This window comes from Hyperolius riggenbachi, chromosome 5, assembly GCF_040937935.1.
Source record: "Hyperolius riggenbachi isolate aHypRig1 chromosome 5, aHypRig1.pri, whole genome shotgun sequence".
In the NCBI taxonomy this organism is placed as follows: Eukaryota; Metazoa; Chordata; class Amphibia; order Anura; family Hyperoliidae; genus Hyperolius; species Hyperolius riggenbachi.
The window spans coordinates 183,970,711-183,994,319 of record NC_090650.1 but is presented as its reverse complement, the minus strand read 5'-3'; the positions used below and the strand labels follow the sequence as shown (position 1 = coordinate 183,994,319).

The following is a 23,609-nucleotide window of genomic DNA, read 5'->3' as shown; positions in this document are numbered from 1 at the left end:
CTATCCTCCTCCGGCTGAGTCCTCCTCTTCTGCTCCTCTTCAATTACTACTACACCCCCCTAGGTCCACAGGGCCTAATCGACATTTCAGGTACAACGGTGTCATGCCGTCTTGGGGATGACTTGCCTGAAAGCTGAGAGTCACACCGGACCAACACTCCTGGCCGCTCTGAACAAACAGGGGATCAGTGGCTGACCCCGCACCAACTGGAGATTGGAAAAGTTTTGTGTGACAACGGAAGCAATCTGTTGGCTGGGTTAAATTAGGGAAGTTAACACGTGCCCTGCATTGCAAATGTGTTGAATCTTATTATACAACAATTTATGTATAAGTACCCAGGCTTACAGGAGGTCCTCCAGCAGTCCAGGAAGGTGTGTGGCCATTTGAGGTGATCCTACAAGGCCATGGCGCGCTTTTCAGAACCTGCCAGTGAGGCACTTGATTTGCGACAGCCTCACTCACTGGAATTCAACACTGTTGTTGTTCGCCCGCCTGCTCTAACAAGAAAAAGCCGTCAATGAGTACCTGTGTGAGTGTGGGTCTAACACAGGCCGTGGGGATCTGGGGATTTTTTCGCCGTGTTACTGGGAACTCTTGCGCAATGCCTGCAGGCTCACGTGTCCATTTGAGGAGGGGAAAAACCAGACGCGTCGCAGTGAAGGCACCATCAGTGACATGATCCCATATGCTTTCTTCCTGGAACGTGCCCTGTGAAGTGCTGAATCAGGGCGTAAAGGGGCATGACCAGTAAGAGTTGTGTTCTGACTTCTCCGCCACCACCAACAGAGCCCAGACCAGGACTCCAGGTGGAGCTTGAATTTTAATGGCCACTGCTATAGCAGCAGCCACTGCAATAAATAATTTTTGTGGTATGTGTGCATGCTTATTTTTCTGGCCTGTGGTGCTGAACTGTGGCTGCAAAAAAATAAATAAATGTACATGATGTCAATTCCCCTTCATGATCGTTACCTAGTTGTGGTGAGGGAGCTTGCGTATCACAATGAAGCAATGACCTTATATGAGTGTGTTGGGGCACACCCAAGAGGGATAAGGTCGTTGTTTCATTGTGGACAGTCCAAATTCGATCATTCAGCTTTATACGTTTTGGCAAAATTTTTGGTCACCTCAGATGATCATACAATAAAGCCTTCTAGGCCAGCACTGGGCACACACTGCAGAACCACTGTTTTCTGGGTCACTTTACTGTCATTGAGCTACCTCAGTCCGACTATAGCGGCTGGAAAAAACGCCATGGCCTGCACTCTTGCCAACGTGCGCACATTAGCACGGTCACCACTACACGAAGATTGCAGCTGAGAGGACTAACATTTAAGTCCCGAGAGTGTCAACTATTAACAACTCTTTGTGGTTATTTGTGGTGCATTAAACGCCGAGTTTTGTCTGTCAGTGTGACGTGGGCATAACCCTTACCACTGGGCATTTAAAAGCAGCACGGTCAGGGCAGGTATATCGCCTTTAGCTCCCCAAGGCCTATTCCACATTCCAGTGCACTAATAACATTTTTTTCTAAATAACAATTACATTTCTTGCTACATACCATTAACATTTTTTTTTCTCCAAATAAATTTGTATGTGTAAACCTGCACCATCATGTGTGGCACACAGTGTTAGGGCAAGGGTCCATCTAACCACTGATACCTGGTCTGCAAAGCATGGTCAGGGCAGTTATATTACCTATACCGCACAATGGGTAAACCTGCTGACCGCTGGCAAGCCTCCACTGCATGGCTCTGCATTAAAGTTGGTGACACCACTACAAATGGCAGACAGTCCTTCTGCCAGCTTGCCACCTGCTGACGTAACATTTTTTTCAAAAATATCATTGAACATTTTTAAACATAAGATTGATGTTTTATTTTTTTTTAACTTTGTATTGTTTAATTTTTCATACATAACTTTGACAAATAGGCTAAACAAAATGCAAGGGTGGCAGTTCACACATACCACCACCTCCCACTTCTCATTCTTGTAAGAGTGGCAGTTACATAGGCACTAGATCTTCTCCAAGGACACCATTATGGGGCATCAGGTAGCCTGCATGCTTTTGCTAGCCTGTGACTGACAAGCCTCCACTGCGTGGCTCTGCATTGGAGTTGGTGACCCCACCACCACCCCCACCATGAATGGCATACATGCCTGCTGCCACCTGTTGACGTAACGTTTTTTTCAAAAAATATCATTGAAGGGCCTTACAGACCTGTTAGCGCTCAATCTCGGTAAACGCTGTGCTTGGTCTTTGTGTGAAGCAGGCATAACCCTTACCACTCTGGACATTTAAATGCAGCCCTTTATTCCACCAGTAGAGGAATGTACTGTGATTTCTGCCCTTTACCAATTAAAACCCGACTCTGCGTCAACTCCGTAATTTTTGGTTGGACTTTTGGCATGGATCCCGCTCCGGCATGCCACAGTCCAAATGTTAGACTCTTTGTAGATTTTAAAATTTGCCTGCCCATTGAAGTCTATGGCGGTTCGCCAGGTTTGCGCAAACTCGAAGTTCGACGTTCACGCACCCAAAATTTGATGTTCTCAACACCCCTACTCCCTACATGTCTTTCAAAACTTAAATTAATCTTTTCAATTTCTGTCTGACATAGTGGCACTTTTTTTTTTCTTAGAAGCTGGTTTTTAGGAACGCTTCACTATTAAAAGTTAGATTTATATGCAGGAGGAAGGAGAAAAGCGCCGGCACTGCTGTCATTCACTTTATTCAAAATGGCTTGTCATAAAAAACATTGCTGAAAGCGTGCATACATCAAAAAGTTACATGCCATACCAGAGATGACTGTGAGTGGATCGGTGGGTGCAGGGGATGAAGAGCCTTACGGCCGTTTCGCGCTTCTACGGAGGCTGCTGCGGCCTCCGTTAAGGCTCTTCCTCCCCTGCACCTATAGATCTAACTCCTTTGCCTGAGCACGCTGAAGATTCTTTCACATATTTACCTGGTTGCCTGTAGTTGTGCCACCCCCTCCTTCTCCTCAAATAGAAGACCGTGACTGCAGTGCCAGCGCTTCTGTCTCTTTCTCTTCTATGACATTATTTAAAGTTAACCTGAGGGGAACTGAGAGGGCAGGCCTTGGGTCTCACCTGGAATCAAAACAGATTATGCATGCATAATTGAGAGTCTCACACCAAACGTTGATGGTATAGTTCTCTGCCCCTAGAGAGCTTGGGGAGAGGAGTTGTAATGTAATCACATGTTAATATGACGTATAAAATGGGCTGTATTAAAGATATACATAGCACATATAAAAGAATAATTGCTGAACATGCTAGATTAATGTTAGATTGTCCATTGGTTAGTGAAATCTGCTGGTATAAGCATTCTTCGGCTGAATAATGTCTTGTGATAATTCCACGGGTGCATCCTTTGTCATCATCTTGTGATGTCTGGTTTCACTAAATTGCAAGCCAAGCATTCTGTCACTGTCTTGTGACCCGTCTGTACAAGCTGCTCCTTTCAATCATAGAAATAGATAGATAGAATAGATTGATCTGATACACATTTGAAGGAAAATCAACTTATTTGATGAACATAAACACATTTAATCGGATGGGTTTAGGTTACATACAGAGTGGGTGTAGAGAAAAATGACATTGAAATATAGAACCTATGGGTCTCTCGACCACAGTCCCCCCTTGATGGCATTTTTATGTACAACTCCCTTAGAATTTCCTCGTAGTCTAATTTATAATTAGGAAAGTCACCTTTTAGGCTCATGCTGGCCGAACACCCCGATCACCCTCCTGAACTTTCCCATCTATATATCCCTACCTAATTAGTGATGACTTCTGCCTCGCCGTTATAGCCATTGGAAGTTGGTGTCAACTCAGGACTACCTAGCAAAACGGCAGTACCTCATCAATCACAGATCCTATTTTACCCAGGAACATTGCCTAAAACAACTTACAAAAATAGTCAATAGACATTCAGACCTAAGTTCCAGCAGCCCACTAAGTGATTAGTAATTCAACAATCCTTTAGTAGAAGATTGTCTAAACATCTATGTCAATCACTCTAGCCCTAATCTGTTTCAGGAAGTGAGGGTGAGACTTAAAGTCATGGGTACCAGCTTTTGGATATTAACAATGGATTTTTGTGGGCGGTGATTTGGGATCAAATATGGTTAGTAGAAGTTATGGAGAGAAAGGACCTATTTATTTTCGGATTCCTCCCCCCTTCATTTCCCTTCACTCAGCATGAATATTTGAATTTGTAGTTGAAATCTTAGTACAGGATTTACACTATTCCCAGCATAGTTTCACTGTTTCGAGGTACCTTTAGAGCCCTGTGGATCCTGTCCATTCTGAGGAGTTCCTTGGTAGCATCCGGTAGAAGAGCTGAAAATAAAGCTGTAGCAAAGATTTTCACATCGATTGACTCCGGTGCTGATCTAATCCTTAGGTTGTCCCTCCTTCCACGATTGTCCATGTCTTCAAGTTTATCTTCCATAGCCTCTCCCTTCTCGTCTTGCTCAGCCTGCTTATTTTGTATTTCTGTTAGTATGTCCGCCATTTCATCAGTTTTTTCTTCCAGCGCATGTGTCCTAGCCCCCAGATCATCTAATTGCACCTTAATGGTAGAGACCCCTGACCTTATCATTTTGAAAGGTTGCTTTAAGGTCCGCTATCAGGTCTGAAATGTCCTTCATGGAATAGGATGTTTGCTGACCGTCTTCGGATTCTTCTTCAGGGTTGCCCCTGTTCTCCGTCTGCTTACTCGCCGCCATCTTGGGTGCCTGAGTTCCTCTCGGTCGGAAGAAGAAGTCCAAGGCTTTTACTGCGTGATCTTTCCCTTTAGTGTGTCCCTGTTGCATCCTTTGATGTCCAGGGGTCTTCACCGCCAAGAATTCTCCCTTGTTTGTGCTTTTTACCAAGCTGTAATCTGTTTTGGGATTCTCCCCGGAACGGAGCTCACGAGATGAGTTACTGTCTCATCACACGCCGTGCATGCGCCTTTAGCTAGTGATCTTTTTTCCTTATTTAAAGAGACACTGAAGGAAAAATAAAATAAAATATGATATAATGAATTAGTTGTGTAGTACCGATAATTACTAGAAGATTAGTAGCAAAGAAAATATTCTCATATTTTTATTTTCAGTTATATAGTGTTTTTTTTTTTTTATAACATTGCATCATTCTCTAATATTTGCAGTTTACACACTACTCATCATTCTAAATGTTTTTACAGGGCAGTCTTGTGAACTATTGACCTGTCCTCTGGAGAGAAAAAGAAAACACAGTGACTGACCGTTGACATGATAAGCTTCAGAAGACAGAGCTCTTTGCGATTTTGAAAGTCGTGGAGCTCAATGGCTTTTTTTGCATAGATAACTGGAGTTTCTTAAATCTTCTCCTTCTGTCCTGTACAAGAGTTAAGGTCCACTTTAACATATGTTTTTTTGTTTTGTTTTGTTTTGTAGAGGAAGAGACTCATCCTGTGGATCTAAGTTCCCTCTCAAGCAAACTGTTACCTAGCTTTACAACACTGGGTTTTAAAGATGACCGCAGGCATAAAGGTGAGAAGTAAATGCATATGGTTTTCAATTATGAATATAGAGCCTGTGTAACAAGATATGAATAGCTAGTAGTTTAAGCATGGTTATCCAACAGAGTGATAAGAGGCGCCCATATGATATGTATAATATCATGTATAATAATGTATAATATAATTGATATACAATATATACTCTATAATCAGGTAAGAGGGAAAAAATTCCTACCTGATATGGAGACTCGTGACAATTAAAAATAACACTTATTTTATTTAGCACTTCGACAACGCGTTGCGACAACAATCGCTTCCTCTCCTCAGGTCATATAGTGTGCTTAAAAAGAAACCGAAGATGGCACTCGGATTAAAATGTATACTGACACTATATATATATATATATATATATATATATATATATATATATATATATATATATATATATATATATATATATATATATATATATATATATAAATATCTCAATGTGAGCAGAAAAAATACAAATAATAAAACATTGGAACAACTAGTTCATGAATAATTATGTGTATAAATAGATATATGTTAGCATAATTTTATTTATATGGATAAATAAAATTATGCTAACATATATCTAAATATACACACATAAAGTATCTGTAACCTGAATGTAATACAGACGTAAAAAATGATAGATCTTAAAATACTGAGAGCGGCCAGAGGACAAGAAAAAAATATAAACTATAAAACTCTAGCAAGGATGTACAGTAGCAGTACATAACTGAGTAATTAGTCTGCTACAGCTATGTATAATGTTATATCGGTGCCAGTGCCACGTGCTACATCTGAGAGACAGAGGGAGCTTAGGGAGTTAAATAAGTGGCTGAGAAATTGGTGTAGGAAGGGAGGGGTTTGGGTTCCTGGAGAACTGGGCAGACTTTGCAGTCGGCTACAGGTTCTACAGCAGGGATGGGCTGCACCTTAATGGGGAGGGTGCAGCTGCATTGGGGGAGAAGATGGCTAAACGGTTGGAGGAGATTTTAAACTAGGATCTGGGGGGAGGCGGGAGGGTAAAGTCTCAATATGTAGACAAGATAAGGTAAAAAGACAGTGGGAGCCTAACATTATGGGGGGTGGAGAGGAGGGTGGGGACAGTGTAAAGAGTAAGGAGGTTTGTAAAACTTCAGGTAGTCCATTTCACGTAACCAAAATTGGAAAATGTGGTGGCAAAAATATAAAGTGCATGGTAACCAATGCTAGGAGCCTTGCAAATAAAATGGACGAACTAGAGTTCATTCTAATTGACAAAGGCTATGACATTGTGGGAATAACCGAGACATGGATGGATGAAAGCCATGACTGGATAGCGAATTTAGAGGGATGCAATGTGTTTAGGAAGGATAGAACAGGGGAAAAAGGTGGAGGGGTTTGTCTCTTTGTTAAGAACTCTTTTACAGCTGTCCTAAACGATGAAATGGATGAAGATTGCGAAGCTGTGGAGTCCGTTTGGGTAAATATTAATGGTGGAAATAAAGGTTGCCAATTGCTCATTGGGGTATGCTACAGGCCACCACATATTCATGAAGCTGCTGAACTGCAATGACTACACAGCAGATTGAAAAAGCTGCAAGTAAAAATGAGATCATAGTTATGGGTGACTTCAACTTTCCAGACATTGACTGGAGTATTGAGGCTCCCCATTCTGGTAAAAGCAGCAGATTTCTGGCATCACTAAAGGACAGTTACCTGACTCAAATGGTAACGGAACCAACTAGGGGGAATGTGTTACTGGATTTGATAATTTCAAATAGACCAGATAATGTATCAAATGTGCAGGTTCAAGAACATTTGGGAAATAGTGATCACAACATGATAACATTTGATCTGGTGACCGAAAGGCCGCAGGGCAGCGGGATCACTAAAACTATGAATTTTAGAAAAGCAAAGTTCAATCAACTCAGGCAGGCACTAAGTTTGGTGAACTGGGATAATGTACTACAAGGGGAGAACACTGAAGGGAAATGGCAAGCTTTTAAACTTATTCTCAATCAATATTGTAGTAGGTATATCCCATATGGAAACAAAAAAAACGACTAGGAATAAAAAAAGGCCTCTATGGATGAATAGAAAGGTTGGAGATAAAATGAAGGGGAAAAAGAATGCCTATAAGGGAAGGGACCGATGCTGCATTAAAGAGAATCTGTATTGTTAAAATCGCACAAAAGTAAACATACCAGTGCGTTAGGGGACATCTCCTATTACCCTCTGTCACAATTTCGCCGCTCCCCGCCGCATTAAAAGTGGTTAAAAACAGTTTTAAAAAGTTTGTTTATAAACAAACAAAATGGCCACCAAAACAGGAAGTAGGTTGATGTACAGTATGTCCACACATACAAAATACATCCATACACAAGCAGGCTGTATACACCCTTCCTTTTGAATCTCAAGAGATCATTTGTGTGTTTCTTTCCCCCTGCATCTGTCATGCACTGAAGTTTCAGGCTGCTCTTTTCTTCTTGCAAACAGCTTTGCCCTTGTCTGAATTTCCTCAGTATGTGAAAGCCCAGCCAGCTCAGAGGACGATTTATCCAGCTTGTAAAAGATAAGAGAGCAGAGAGAAGCTGCACTAATCTAAATATCACACAGGCAGTGTGCAGGGAGGGGCCTGAAAGGGGGAGTTCATAGCAGAACCACAACACTGAAGAACTTGGCAGCCTTCCAGACACAGGCTGACAAGTCTGACAAGGGAAAGATACATTGATTTATTACAGAGACTGTGATAGCAGAAAGTGTTGCAGTAAGCCAGAACACATTAGAATAGCTGTTGGAACTTGTAGGATGATAAAAAAACAGGATGCAATTTTTGTTACGGAGTCTCTTTAAGCAATTATAAGGAGTGCAACAAAAGTTGTAAAAAAGAAATTAGGCTGGCAAAGATTGAAGCTGAAAATCAAATCGCTAGGGATATCAAATCTAACACAAAGAAGTTTTACAAGTACATCAACTCTAAAAAAAGAAAGGTTGACTGTATTGGACTCCTAAAGGATGAGGGTGGGAACTCAATGGTGGATGACCAAGGTAAGGCAGAGTTAGTAAATGCTTTCTTTGCTTCTGTCTTCACAAAGGAAACAGCACTGTTGCAAATTACAGATGCAGAAGAGTCTCAATCTTCTAATTGTAATATGAAATACTTAACGCAGGAAGAAGTGAAGGCAAGACTAAATAAATAAAAAATAGACAAGGCACCTGGCCCCGGATGGCATGCATCCTCGGGTCCTAAGGGAATTAAGTTCCGTTATAGATAAACCCCTTTATCTTTTGTGAGTCCCAGTGGTTTGCCGTACAGTCACGTTTTCCCATTATTTAAAAAGGGCAAAAGATCAGATCCAGGAAATTATAGACCTGTAAGCTTAAAGGGACTCCGAGCAGTGCCTGTGGGTATGCCTTTAAGGACTTACGAGGCCAAATTGGTCAAAAAAGTGAATTACCTGCGCAGTCCGCATAGCCGCGAGTGCGGCTGCGCAGCTCTAGGGCCAACCCCGTGATCCACGCTACGTATCGTGGATCGGGGAGGTTGGCCCTAGAGTTGCGCAGCCGCACTCGCGGCTATGCGGACTGCGCAGCCGCAGCCAGAGGAAGCTGCCATTTTGGGAGAGGCAGGGGAGCCCGACCGGGGCCGTGAGGTCGGGAGCCAGCCTGGGGGGCTAATGAGTGAGGGGACCCGGCGGATCGGCACGGAGGGCGTAGACGGCGTCCTCCGTGCAGTAAAAGATTATACAGGTAATTAACTTTTTTGACTAATTTGGCCTCGTAAGTCCTTTAAGCATACCCACAACTAATTAATTATATCCTCACACCTACTGGCATGATGTTTGTAATTATATCCCCTGGGTTCCTTGTATTTCTTTGCATTGCACTGAATGAATTTGCCGACACTGGGGAAAGTGTCGCTCTGTATAATGCAATGCTGAATAAGGAATCCTAGATGGCGGCCGCGATTTCGATCGCAAAAATAACGAAAACTAAAAGGGGTAGGGTGGCAGTTTATATATCATTGGAAAGAGGAGAAAGAGCTTCAAAATGGTGTGTATCTTTCCATAGTTACTGCACTGCTCGGAGTCCCTTTAACATCAGTTGTATGCAAACTATTTGAGGGGTTACTAAGAGATACTATACATGACTTCATAGTAGAAAATAATCTTATTTCCCGGCATCAGCATGGGTTTACTAAAGACAGGTCCTGTTTGATTAACATGCTCAGCTTTTATGAGGTAGTGAACGCTAATGTGGATATTGGGAATGCTGTAGATGTTATATACCCCACAAAAGTCTGGTGCAAAAGTTGAGGATGCAAGGACGGGAGAAGAGTCTGTTTGCATGGATAGGGAACTGGCTAATGGACAGAAAACAAAGAGTTGTGGTCAATGGATCTTTCTCAAAATGGGTGACTGTTAGCAGTGGAGTCCCGCAGGGGTCTGTACAGGGTCCAGTGCTCTTCAATTTATTTATTAATGACCTATTTGATGCAGTAGAAAGCAATGTTGCTATTTTTGAGATGATACAAAATTGTGCAGAATCATCAACTCTCAGGAAGATAGTGACATATTGCAACAGGATCTGGATAGGATGGCTATGTGGGCACATAAATGGCAGATGAAATTCAATGTTCAAAAATGTAGTGTCATGCATTTTGGTCATACCAATCGTCTAGCACCATACAAAATAAATGGGATACAGTTGGGGACATCAAACTTGGAGAAGGACTTAGGAGTACTCATCGACAACAAGTTAAATTATCGTATTCAATGCCAAGCAGCTGCAGCTAAAGCTAATACAATTTTGGGATGCATTAAAATGGAAATAAAAACTCGAGATGCTAGCATAATATTGCCCCTTTTTAACTCTCTAGTAAGGCCAAATCTGGAATATGGAATTTACTTCTGGGCACCACATTACAGGAAAGATATTGCAGTTGTAGAGCAGTTGCAGAGACGAGCAACAAAATTGATACGAGGGATGGAAGGTCTCACTTACCAAGAAAGGTTAGATAAACTGGGTTTATTTAATCTTAAAAAAAAAAAAAAAAAAAAAGACGCTTTATAGGGGATCTAATTAACATGTATAAATACATCAGTGGGCAATATGAAAGCTTGGCGGATAAGCTTTTTTTTGTCCCTAGGCCTTCTCAAAGGACTAGAGGACATGATCTGCGCATGAAGGAAAAATGTTTTAGCCATTTATTTAGGAAAGGGTTTTTTACAGTAAGAGTGATTAAAATGTGGAATGCATTGCCACAGGAAGTAGTTATGGCAAATTCTATACCTGCATTTAAAGGGGACGATGCTTTCCTTGTGTTGAAAGACATCCATGGCTACAATTACTAGGTAATGCCCAGTGATGTTGATCCAGGGATTTTATGTGATTGCCATCTGGAGTCGGAAAGGAATTTTTTACCTTTTGGGGCTAATTGGACCATGCCTTGTAAGGGTTTTTCGCCTTCCTCTGGATCATCAGGGATATATGAGGGAGCAGGCTGGTGTTGTATTTTGTTCTCTGGTTGAACTCAATGGACATATGTCTTTTTTTCAACCCTAATAACTATGTGACTATGCATGTCAGAATTTTTTTTTTTTTTTCTTTTTTATTAGATAGTATAGTTTATTAAGATGTGTCAGAATACAAAAATAATATCAATCACTTCAAATAGCGATAGAAAAGATACATACTGTATTTTCTGGACTGTAAGACGCTCCTGACCATAAGATGCACCTAGGTTATGAGGACAAAAACCAAGGGAAAAAAATATATACTAAACCTGGTGCATCCATTCTAAAGGGGCATCTTGTGGATTATTCCCCCTTGTACCTCTTTTGTCTCCCTGTGTCCCCCATGTGTCAGCCTCTATCCTCTTTGTGTCCTCCTCTATCCTCCTTGTGTCCTCCTCTATGCCACTTTGTGTTCCCCTGTGTCCTCCGTTTGTCACCCTGTGTCCTCCTCTGCATGGGCACAATACAGGGAGTCTCCCACATTGTGGCGGTTTGGAGGCTTGTATTGGCAGGCGTTCAAGTCAGGAACTCCCTGCATTTGGACTATAAGACGTAGTGACTTTTTTTTCCCCAATTTTGGGGAGAAAAAGTGTCTTCTAGTCCAAAAAATACAGTATTCCAGGAATTAACAATAACAGCATCTAATAAACTGTATACATAAAATACAAAATGGACATAGGAATAGAGTCATACACGTATCTGAGCCAACAAACTAGACTCAAACGGGTCTAATAACAAACAAACAGAATGGTGAACCTTCACTGCAATTCTTATAAAGAGGGCTATAAATAACAATGCTGGACAGAGTATAAATAATGTAGCGACATGCAAATCCAAATATAACAAGAGGCGTCCAAGGGCTTATTTATAAATAATGCAACATCAATAATCGTTAAGAAAATAGAAGTCAAACTCTAGTTTCTCTGTAGGATCTCTAAAACTCTAAAATGTTGTTGAAGCGATCAAGGTTTTCTATACTATGATAAAATACCCTGTCCATAAGCATCAGGGATTCAAGTCGTCGTTTAACCAAGAGTGCTTCTAGGTCTGGGGTTCTCCACTTAAAGGCTATGCACCACTGGGAGGCCAGCAGCATATACCTATACAAAGTTTGGTGTTTACCAGGGACAGCATCATTTGTAGAGTACAGGAGAGCCTGGGAGGCAGACAAAGGCATAGGAAATTTCCGAACCTCTTGAACTATCATTTTCCATTCTGCCCAAAATTGAGTGGCTATAGGGCAGTCCCAGAAAATATACAAAATAGAACCTATCGCACCACAAGTACGGAAACAGCTAGCAGATACAGAGGAGTAGAATCTATGAAGCTTAGCTGGGGTTAATACCAACGGGAAAGCAATTTAACCGCCATTTCCTTATAAATATTTGACCTAACCACCTTGGCTATTGCCTCCCAACAAGCAGACCAGTCTTGGCGGGACAATACCTGTCCCATGTCGAGCTCCCAGGCAGTCATGTAGGACAATTTATCATCAGTGTTTTTATTGAGTAAAAGAGCATACAAAGTAGAAATTGAGCCACCACGTCTAGTAAAATCAACATACATACTCTAAAAAGTTTTAAGCTCCAAAGGTGGTGGTGATGAGAATTGGGAATAAAAGTGTCTAACTTGACAACAATTGTACGTCTCCCTAAGAGGAGCATCTCGTCCAAACCTGAATTGTTGGAAAGAAATAAATTTACCTCCCTGTTAAATCTGAAAGCAGAAATTAGACCTTGGTCGCTCCACCAAGAGAAATCCTGTGGATTATCAAACACTGGAGAGAACCTGGGATTACCCAAAAAGGACAAATTAGGAGATGGGAAGAAACTAGATCAAAACATGAAGTTATACTCAATCACAATTTAGCCATAGACGACACAATCCTATTTCGTTGAGATAATGGGGAAATGTCACGATTGGTCACCACGGTTGTCAAAAGAGGCAAATGAAAAAAGATGGATGGATTCTGCTTCAAAAGCATACCATGAGGGATGGGAAGTTTAAAGACCCCAGTCTAAAATCTGCCCCAATTTAGCTGCAAGGTAATAGTGCCACAGACTAGGTAAACCCATACCGCCCTGTAGCGGATGCTTGTAAAGGATTTGGGCCCTTACTCTAGCCGTCTTATTTTCCCAAATACATTTATTTAACTAGGCTTGCATACTAGCAAGGGCGTGCTTCGATAAAGTAATTGGGAGCATGCAAAATAAATACAGAGGTTTAGGTAGCAATATCATTTTGCACACCAAACAACATCCCAACCATGAAACCTTGTAAGAGAGCCAACTTTTAAGCATATTGGACAAGGAGCGGAAAATAGGAGGAAAGTTGGCCTCATACAGGTCACGGTGGAGAGGAGTAAGACAAACACCAAGATATTTAAATTTAGAGTTAAACCAGGAAAAATCAAAATTTGCTTCCAACAGTTTTAAGCGTATGGGGAAGTAGATTGACTGGCATAGCAATAGATTTGGAGGAAATAACCCTAAGACTTGAAAAGGAAGCAAATTGAGATAACAAAGAAAATAAATTAGGAAGAGAGGTGACCAACCTTGTTAGAAACAGGAGAGCATCGTCTGCATACAAGGCTAACTTATGATTACCCTCACCATACCCAGAAATATCAGGATGTTGCCGAATTCCCACCGCCAAGGGCTCTGAAGCTAAAGCAGAAAATAGGGGAACCCTGTCTAGTACCGTGTTGCAACGCAATAGGAGCTGACGTAGCCCCAGGAATCCGGATAAACAGGAGGGGTTATTGTATAAGGCAAGTACCACAGAAATAAAGGCACCAGAAAGGCCCAAACCTTTCAAAGCAGAAGTTCTATATTGCCATCCCACAGAGTCAAAAGCCTTGCTAATATCGAGACCTAGCATTAAAAACCTAGAGTTTGTCAATTCTGCATCCTGTAAAATGTTCACAGCTAATCTAACATCATAACCCTGTCACCCAGGGATAAACCCAGTTTGGTCTCTACCCACAATAGATCCTACCATGGACCCCAATCGCAATACTAGAATCTTGGCGAAAACCTTAATATCGTTGTTAAGAATAGAGATTGGACGAAATCCAGCCGGGATAGAGTTATCCGCAGGTTTAGGAAGAAGAGTAAGAGCAGCCGACAGCCTCTCAGGGGAAAGCTGGCCACCTTTTAATACATAATTATACAAAGCTGCCAGGGGAATAGATAGAATATCAGCAATTTTTGTAATACTGAGGAGTATAGCCCTCAAGGCCAGGGGCTGTGGATGAGTTTTAAGTGTGGCAATAACTTCCTTGGTGGTGCTCCGAATTAAAAGTTGGGAGATGTAAGCTTTCAAGCCAAGATTCTAATGCGATGGTGTCAGAAGTAACTGCCTGACTCAAAAAGTTTTTATATTAATCCTCAAAAATCTGGATCAATCTGGAGGGCAAAGTCTCTACCATACCTCTAGAGCTGCGGAGTTTGTAAGAATGAGGAGGTTTATAGTATTCAGTGAGTTTACATGCAAATTGGGTAGAGGGATTTTTTCCTTGTAACAAGAATTTACCTTTAGAGCATTTCAGAGCTTTTAAGTGAGAGGTGTTTAGAATAGCGTTTAATTCGATATGCTTTAAATAAGTTTTGTGCAGGGTATTATTATCTAGGACTTTGAAGTGCGTCTTGTATAGAACGTCTAATTCTGCTTTAAGAACATTACCATTATACGATTTACCTGCATCAGTGTTTTACTTCAGCTAACATCTGGAAATATGCCTGAAGAAGGGGACTAGATCCCAGAAAGCTTGCATAATTAAACTCTATCAGTTAGCCATTAAAAGGTATTATTTTTTACAAAATGTTGTTTTTTTCTACCTATATGCTTTAAGAACAGAGATGGGAGGAATTGGAGGCAAGCATTGCGGACAGAAAGATATAATCTGATCTAGCGTAAAATTGTCGGGGGTGGGAAAAAAGTATATTGGCGACACCCTAGGTTATGGGCCCTCCAAATATCTAATACCTGTGCCTTCGCAAGAAGTATGGATAGGCCTCTGGGAAAGCTATGTGCAAAGGAAGATAATGTGGATCTATTCAGACCCGCATTGCTACCGCATTGGAAACCCCTGCGATAATCATATGAGGGGAACTGTACTTATCAATAAGGGGAGATAATTGTTTAAGGAACTCTGTTTTAGAAGCATTGGGAGTGTAACAATTACTTAAAGTGACCAATTTACCCTCCAGTGTGCCCTTCGATAATAAGATCCCTCCTTCAGGGTCCTTAAGCACTTCACATCCAGACCTTGTTTTCCCCTTATGGACCAGAACAATTTTATCCCCAGCCATAACTTTATCCCCACTCACTACACCTAAATGATCTACTGTAAGTATAATTTCCTTCAGGACAAACTAGACTTTTATTGGCGGGTATTTTGTCCAGAACACCCCCCCCCCCCCCAAAAAAAACAAACGTTACATAGTTACATAGTTATTTTGGTTGAAAAAAGACATACGTCCATGGAGTTCAACCAGTATAAAGTACAACACCAGCCTGCTCCCTCACATATCCCTGTTGATCCAGAGGAAGGCGAAAAAACCCTTACAAGGCATGGTCCAATTAGCCCCTAAAGGGAAAAATTCCTTCCCGACTCCAGATGGCAATCAGATAAAATCCCTGGATCAACATCATTAGGCATTACCTAGTAATTGTAGCCATGGATGTCTTTCAACGCAAGGAAAGCATCTAAGCCCCCTTTAAATGCAGGTATAGAGTTTGCCATAACGACTTCCTGTGGCAATGCATTCCACATCTTAATCACTCTTACTGTAAAGAACCCTTTCCTAAATAAATGGCTAAAACATTTTTCCTCCATGCGCAGATCATGTCCTCTAGTCCTTTGAGAAGGCCTAGGGACAAAAAGCTCATCCGCCAAGGTATTATATTGCCCTCTGATGTATTTATACATGTTAATTAGATCCCCTCTAAGGCGTCTTTTCTCTAGACTAAATAAACCCAGTTTATCTAACCTTTCTCGATAAGTGAGACCTTCCATCCCACGCATCAATTTTGTTGCTCGTCTCTGCACCTGCTCTAAAACTGCAATATCTTTTTTGTAATGTGGTGCCCAGAACTGAATTCCATATTCCAGATGTGGCCTTACTAGAGAGTTAAACAGGGGCAATATTATGCTAGCATCTCGAGTTTTTATTTCCCTTTTAATGCATCCCAAAATTTTGTTAGCTTTAGCTGCAGCTGCTTGGCATTGAGTACGATTATTTAACTTGTTGTCAATGAGTCCTTCTCCAAGTTTGATGTCCCCAACTGTATCCCATTTATTTTGTATGGTGCTAGACCATTAGTACGTCCAAAATGCATGACCTTACATTTGTCAACATTGAATTTCATCTGCCATGTATGTGCCCATATAGCCATCCTATCCAGATCCTGTTGCAATATGACACTATCTTCCTGAGAGTTAATGATTCTGCACAATTTTGTATCATCTGCAAAAATAGCAACATTGCTCACTACTGCATCTACTAGGTCATTAATAAATAAATTGAAGAGCACTGGACCCAGAACAGACCCCTGTGGGACCCCACTGCTAACAGTCTCCCATTTTGAGTATGATCCATTGACCACAACTCTTTGTTTTCTGTCCATTAGCCAGTTCCCTATCCATGAACACAGACTCTTCCCCAGTCCTTGCATTCTCAACTTTTGCACCAGACTTTTGTGGGGAACAGTGTCGAAGGCCTTTGCAAAGTCCAAGTATATCACATCTACAGCATTCCCAATATCCATATTAGCATTCACTACCTCATAAAAGCTGAGCATGTTAGTCAAACAGGACCTGTCTTTAGTAAACCCATGTTGATGCTGAGAAATAAGATTATTTTCTACTATGAAGTCATGTATAGTATCTCTTAGTAACCCCTCAAATAGTTTGCATACAACTGATGTTAAACTTACAGGTCTATAATTTCCTGGATCAGATTTTTTGCCCTTCTTAAATAATGGGAAAACGTGGGCTGTACGCCAATCCACTGGGACTCTGCCAGTTGCAAGAAAGTCACAAAATATAAGATAAAGGGGTTTATCTATAACTGAACTTACCGTATATACTCGCAAGCAAGCCGAATTTTTGACCCCCCAAAAGTGGGCCAAAAGTTGGGGGGTCGGCTTGCTTGCGAGTCATGGGTGGGTGGGTGGTTGTATAGGTGCTGTCCCTCCCCGCTCCCCCCGCGGCAGCCGCTGCTATTACCTTAGGCGGCGCCGCTTCCTCTGTCCCCGTCCTCCTCCGGTAACTCATTCACAATTTCACAGCAGCGCGCCTCTCGCTGCTGTGATGATGCAGGAAACCATAGAGAGCGGTTCCCATAGTAACGGCATCGCCGCTACAGGAAGCCGCTCTCTAATGGTTTCCTCGTCATCACAGCAGCGGAGGCGCGCTGCTGTGAAATTGTGAATAAGTTACCGGAGGAGGACGGGAATAGAGGAAGCGGCGCCGCCTAAGGTAATAGCAGCGGCTGCCGCGGGGGGAGCGGGGAGGGACAGCACCTATACACCCACCCACCCTGGGGCACTATGCTAGCTATATTGGGCACTATGCTAGCTATAATGGGGCACTATACTAGCTATAATGGGGCACTGTACTAGCTGTACTGGGGCACTATACAAGCTATACTGGGGCACTATACAAGCTATTATGGGGCACTATACTAGCTATAATGGGGCACTATACTAGCTATAATGGGGCACTATACTAGCTATAATGGGGCACTATACTAGCTATAATGGGGCACTATACTAGCTATACTGAGCACTATACTAGCTAAACTGGGGCACTTCACTAGCTATACTGAGCACTATACTAGCTATACTGAGCACTATACTGGCTATACTGAGCACTATACTGGCTATACTGAGCACTATACTGAGCACTATACTGAGCACTATACTGGCTATACTGAGCACTATACTGGCTATACTGGGCACTATACTGGCTATACTGGGCACTATATTGGCTATACTGGGCACTATATTGGCTATACTGGGCACTATATTGGCTATACTGGGCACTATACTGGCTATACTGGGCACTATATTGGCTATACTGGGCACTATATTGGCTATACTGAGCACTATACTGGCTATACTGAGCACTATACTAGCTATACTGAGCACTATACTAGCTATACTGGGGCATTTTACTAGCTATACTGAGCACTACCTACCTATACTGGGCACTATACTAGCTATACTGGGGGGATCACGCGACCAGCGTTTCCTACCCCCGGCTTACATGAGGGTCAATCATTTTTTCCTGTTTTTTGGGGTAAAAGTGGGGGGGTCGGCTTACATGCGGGTCGGCTTGCTTGCGAGTATATACGGTAATTCCCTTAGGACCCGAGGATGCATGCCATCCGGGCCAGGTGCCTTGTCTATTTTTAATTTATTTAGTCTTGCCTTCACTTCTTCCTGCGTTAAGTATTTAATATTACAGTTAGAAGATTGAGACTCTTCCGCCTCTGTAGTTTGCAACAGTACTGTTTCTTTTGTGAAGACAGAAGCAAAGAAAGCATTTAATAACTCTGCCTTACCTTGGTCATCCACCATTGAGTTCCCATCCTCATCCTTTAGGAGTCCTATACAGTCAACCTTTCTTTTTTTAGAGTTAATGTACTTGTAAAACTTCTTTGGGTTAGATTTGATATCCTTAGCGATTTGTTTTTCAGCTTCAATCTTTGCCTGCCTAATTTCTTTTTTACAATTTTTATTGCACTCCTTATAATTGCTTAGTGCAGCCTCTGTCCCCTCCTGTTTTAAGACCTTATAGGCATTCTTTTTCCTCTTCATTTTATCTTTAACCTTTCTATTCATCCATAGAGGCCTTTTTTTATTCCTAGACATTTTGTTTCCATATGGGATATACATACTACAGTATTGATTGAGTATAAGTTTAAAAGCTTGCCATTTCCCTTCAGTGTCTTCCCCTTGTAGTACATTATCCCAGTTCACCAAACTTAGTGCCTGCCTAATTTGAGTGAACTTTGCTTTTCTAAAGTTCATAGTTTTAGTGGTCCCGCTGCCCCGTGGCCTATCAGTCACCAGCTCAAACGTTATCATGTTGTGATCACTATTTCCCAAATGTTCTTGAACCTGCACATTTGATACATTATCTGGTCTATTAGAAATGATCAGATCCAGTAACGCATTCCCCCTAGTTGGTTCAGTTACCATTTGAGTCAAGTAATTGTCCTGTAGTGCTGCCAGAAATCTGCTGCTTTTACCAGAATGGGTAGCCTCAATACTCCAGTCAATGTCTGGAAAGTTGAAGTCGCCCATAATTATGACCTCATTTTTACCTGCAGCTTTTTCAATCTGCTGTAGTAATCGCAGTTCTGCAGCTTCATTAATAAGAGGTGGCCTGTAGCATACCCCAATAAGCAATTGGCAACTTTTATTTCCACCATGAATATTTACCCAAACGGACTCCACATCTTCGCAATCTTCCTCCATCTCATCGTTGAGGACAGCTGTAAGAGAATTCTTAACAAAGAGACAAACCCCTCCACCTTTTTTCCCTGTTCTATCCCTCCTAAACACCTTGTATCCTTTTAAATTAGCTATCCAGTCATGGCTTTCATCCATCCATGTCTCGGTTATTCCCACAATGTCATAGCCTTTGTCATTCAGAATGAACTCTAGTTCGTCTATTTTATTTGCAAGGCTCCGAGCATTGGTTACCATGCACTTTATATTTTTACCACCACATTTACCAATTTTGTTTACATGAAATGGGCTACTTGAATTTTTACCAACCTCCTTAATCTTTACACTGTCCCCACCCCCCTCTCCACCCTCCATAATGATAGGTTCCCACTGTCTTTTTACCTCATCTTGTCTATGTATTGAGACTTTATCCTCCCGCCTCCCCCCAGATCCTAGTTTAAAATCTCCTCCAACCGTTTAGCCATCTTCTCCCCCGATGCAGCTGCACCCTCCCCATTAAGGTGCAGCCCATCCCTGCTGTAGAACCTGTAGCCGACTGCAAAGTCTGCCCAGTTCTCCAGGAACCCAAACCCTTCCTTCCTACACCAATTTCTCAGCCACTTATTTAACTCCCTAAGCTCCCTCTGTCTCGTTGTTGTTTTTTAATGCACTATTTCTCAGTTTTTATCAATTCCAGTTTAAAAATAGTGCCACAGTAGATAAAAACATGTCACCAGTATTATGTCCCCCAGTATAGATAGCAAGATGTGTCTCGAGCATCAGCCCCCCCCCCCCCCCCCGCCCGCCCCATATAGCCAGATGTGTCCCCAATATCAGTCATTCACAGTATAGCCCGATGTGTCCATTGTATTTGGCAGCTCCCAGTATAGATAGACAGATACATCCCCAGTATTACTGCCCCTCATTATAGCCAAATAAAATGTGTCCCCCAGGGATAGTGGTCCCCCATAATAGCCAGATGTGCCCTCAGGATTAGCGTGTGCACCCAGGATTAGCCCCCCCCCCCCCCCCTATTATAGCCAGATTTACCCCCAGTATAAAAATCTACACTCAAAATGGATATATGTGGCCCCTTTATTTTATTTCCCCCCCCCCCCCCCCCAGCTGCACATTTCATACACACCCTACCAGGTGTGTCATCAAGCCGGGACCCGGATATTCAGCATTACGCGGCTGAGTGCAGAGCAGGGATCGGAGGCTCGGGCTGCAGGCTGATCGCTGGAACAAGATAAGGTGAGTGAGGCTGCTTGCTGATCATTTTTTATACCGATCTGGCCACCAAGGGGGAGAGATGAAAGATCACTGCAGTTGGGTACTGCAGTGATCGTTCAACTGCTTGGGGGGGTGTCTCTAATTGGCTTAAAAGGAAGATGTTCTTTTTCACCAATTAGGAATGCAGCTGAAAGTGCCCGGGGGCGCACGGGCACAGCTGGGATACAGGGGGGAATCCTATATCTACATCCTTGTGGCTTTGAAGCCACAGAGGTTGTAGATGTATTGTATTGGTGGAAAAAGTGGTTAAAGGAGTCAGGTAACGAGAAGGAGACAGAATTATGAAAACACTCTTTAGCTTTCTTATTAAAATTAGACTGAAAAACCCTTTGGTAGCTTCTATCAAAATAAGAATGGGCCTTATTATGCATAAAATGAGTTTCTTGTAGGAAAAGTAGGGATGCCTTTAGCTGTTTATACTGGTGAAAGGATTTTTTCAGCTTAACAGGTTCATTAAGCCCTTGCACATTGTGAATTATAATCTTAAATACATAATTCATTGAAATAGCAAGGCGGAAATATCAAGCAAGAATAATGCAATGAGGAACACCAAAATAGACCCTAGACTAAACCATAAACAAGAAACGCTTGCTAAAGGACCAGCGAAAACCTTTAAAGGGTTAAACAGACATTACAACCTCTGGGCTTTCTGAACCTTTTAGTACCACCTTTAACCTGCCCAGGAACTCTCGGTGGAATATTGCTTTCAAACACAGAGAGGGGGGGAGTCTTAATAGAACGGAGGGAGGTCCGTGAAGGACAGAACCTGCCCAGGACATCCTATAAATTAGGATGTAGGGCACAGACTTGAGTAACAAAGGTACAAACCAATAATAATCATATTATGATTGAAAGTTAAAGGGACTCCGAGCAGTGCAGAAACTATGGAAATATGCATATCATTTTAAAGCTCTCTTTCTCCTCTTTCCAATGATATATAAACCGCCGCCCTACGCCTTTTAGTTTTCACTATTTTCGCGATTGAAATTGCAGCGGCCGCGATTTCAATCGCGAAAATAAAGAAAACTAAAAGGCGTAGAGCGACGATTTAGGTGTCACCAGAAACAGGAGAAAGAGCGCTTTAAAATGATATCCATCTTTCCATAGTTACTTGTATTACACAGGACGACACTTTCCCCAGTGTCAGCAGCTCTATTCAGCAGAAAAGTCGGCCTGTGTAATACAATGTAACTATGGAAAGATGGATATCATTTTAAAGCTCTCTTTCTCCTCTTTCTGGCGACACCTAAATCGTTGTCCTACGCCTTTTACTTTTCTTTATTTTCGCGATTGAAATCGCGGGCCGCGGCAATTTCAATCGCAAAAATAGCGAAAACTAGAAGGCGTAGGGCCGCGGTTTATATATCTTTGGAAAGAGGAGAAAGAGAGCTTTAAAATGATATGCATCTTTCCATAGTTTCTGCACTGCTCGGAGTCCCTTTAAATTTTAACGGAAATATAACTTGATAATTATCTAGCATAAACAAAAAGTGCAAATGGAGTAGCAAATATTTGAGGACCTGTAAACGGTGCAATAATTACGATATCATGGTCCCGAGAGAAACCTAATAAACCAAAAAGTGGGGTACTAGCCCAAGATAGAAATAGAGGAAATACACAGAGGAAGGAGGCATAAGGACAGAAGGGTTCCTCAGACCCCAACAGTATGGGGAAATAGATAGTGAAAGGGATGGGCGGGGGGGGGGGGGGGAGGTTGTGGGGGAGGAAGAGAGAGAAAAGGGACACTGAGAGATAGAGAAACATACACAGGGAAGAAAGAGAAAGAAAAAAGGAGAGAAAGCAGAAAATCTGGCAGAAGGAACACGTACATGTCTAAAACATATAGTAGTGTAGTAACCAAAAAAAGTCATAAAAAGGAAAAATGGATATATAAAATGCAGATGGAGACCATACTGACAGTTATAAGTGGGAAGGCCAAGCCGGTGGCATCAGACCCAGTAAGTCATAAATCAGACATGTAGCAAATGGAGTAGCAAATATTCAAGGACCTATAAGTGGTGCAATAAATACAATATCATGGTCCCAGGAGAAGCTTATTAAACCAAATACAGGTAATAGCTCAAAATAGAAATCGAGAAAACACATAAGGCCCCATTCACACTTGAAAGTGCAAAACGTTTTGCAGGATTGATTTTTCCGCGATTTAACACGGAAAAATCACTGGACTGTGCAGCGATTTTTCCCTGCGATCGCATTTAGCACTTCTATAACACTGAAACGCGTTTACCGGGAAATCGCCTGAAAAAGCCAGCGCCGGCGATTAACACCCAAGTAAGAACGGGCCCATAGGGTATTATAGCATTAGCGCTTTCAAAAGCGCTAGTGCTTGAGCGTTTTGCTATCGCCGGCAAAATGCTATAGTGTGAATGGAGCCTAAAGGAAGGAGTGATTAGGGACCCAGTATTGGAAGGGGTGCCTCAGACCCCAACGGTATGGGCAAATGGATAGGAAAAGAGAAGATGGGAGAAAGGGGGGGGGGGAGAAAATAAAGATGGAGAAATAGAAAATCATACACAGGTAGGAAAGAGAAAGAAAAAGAAAAGAGAACAAAAAGTTTGTCTGCCAGACCATGTACATGTCTAAGACTTTTAGTCAAATTAACATATTAAGAGAAACTATTAGCAATAACATGCCCCCCCCCCCCCCCCCCAAAAAAAAAACACAAAACGCATGTAAGTAGATAAATACTTGCTCTACTTACATAACAGGTATATTGTAGTGTCCTAGTTTTCCTTCCATTTAATTTTATATTGTAAATAAAGGTGCATTCTCTTGAGGGCAGGGGCCATCTTGCT

General features: G+C 42.0%; 1 protein-coding gene across 1 annotated transcript in view; it reads left to right on the top strand.

The window, feature by feature from the left end:
* Positions 1-23,609, top strand: part of BRD9 (bromodomain containing 9) — a 257,139-nt gene that overhangs the window by 80,936 nt on the left and 152,594 nt on the right. Inside the window, exon 6 of the mRNA XM_068236483.1 lies at positions 5,445-5,540. Within this exon, the coding sequence (XP_068092584.1) occupies positions 5,445-5,540 (96 nt within the window). The remainder of the gene's footprint in view (positions 1-5,444; positions 5,541-23,609) is intronic.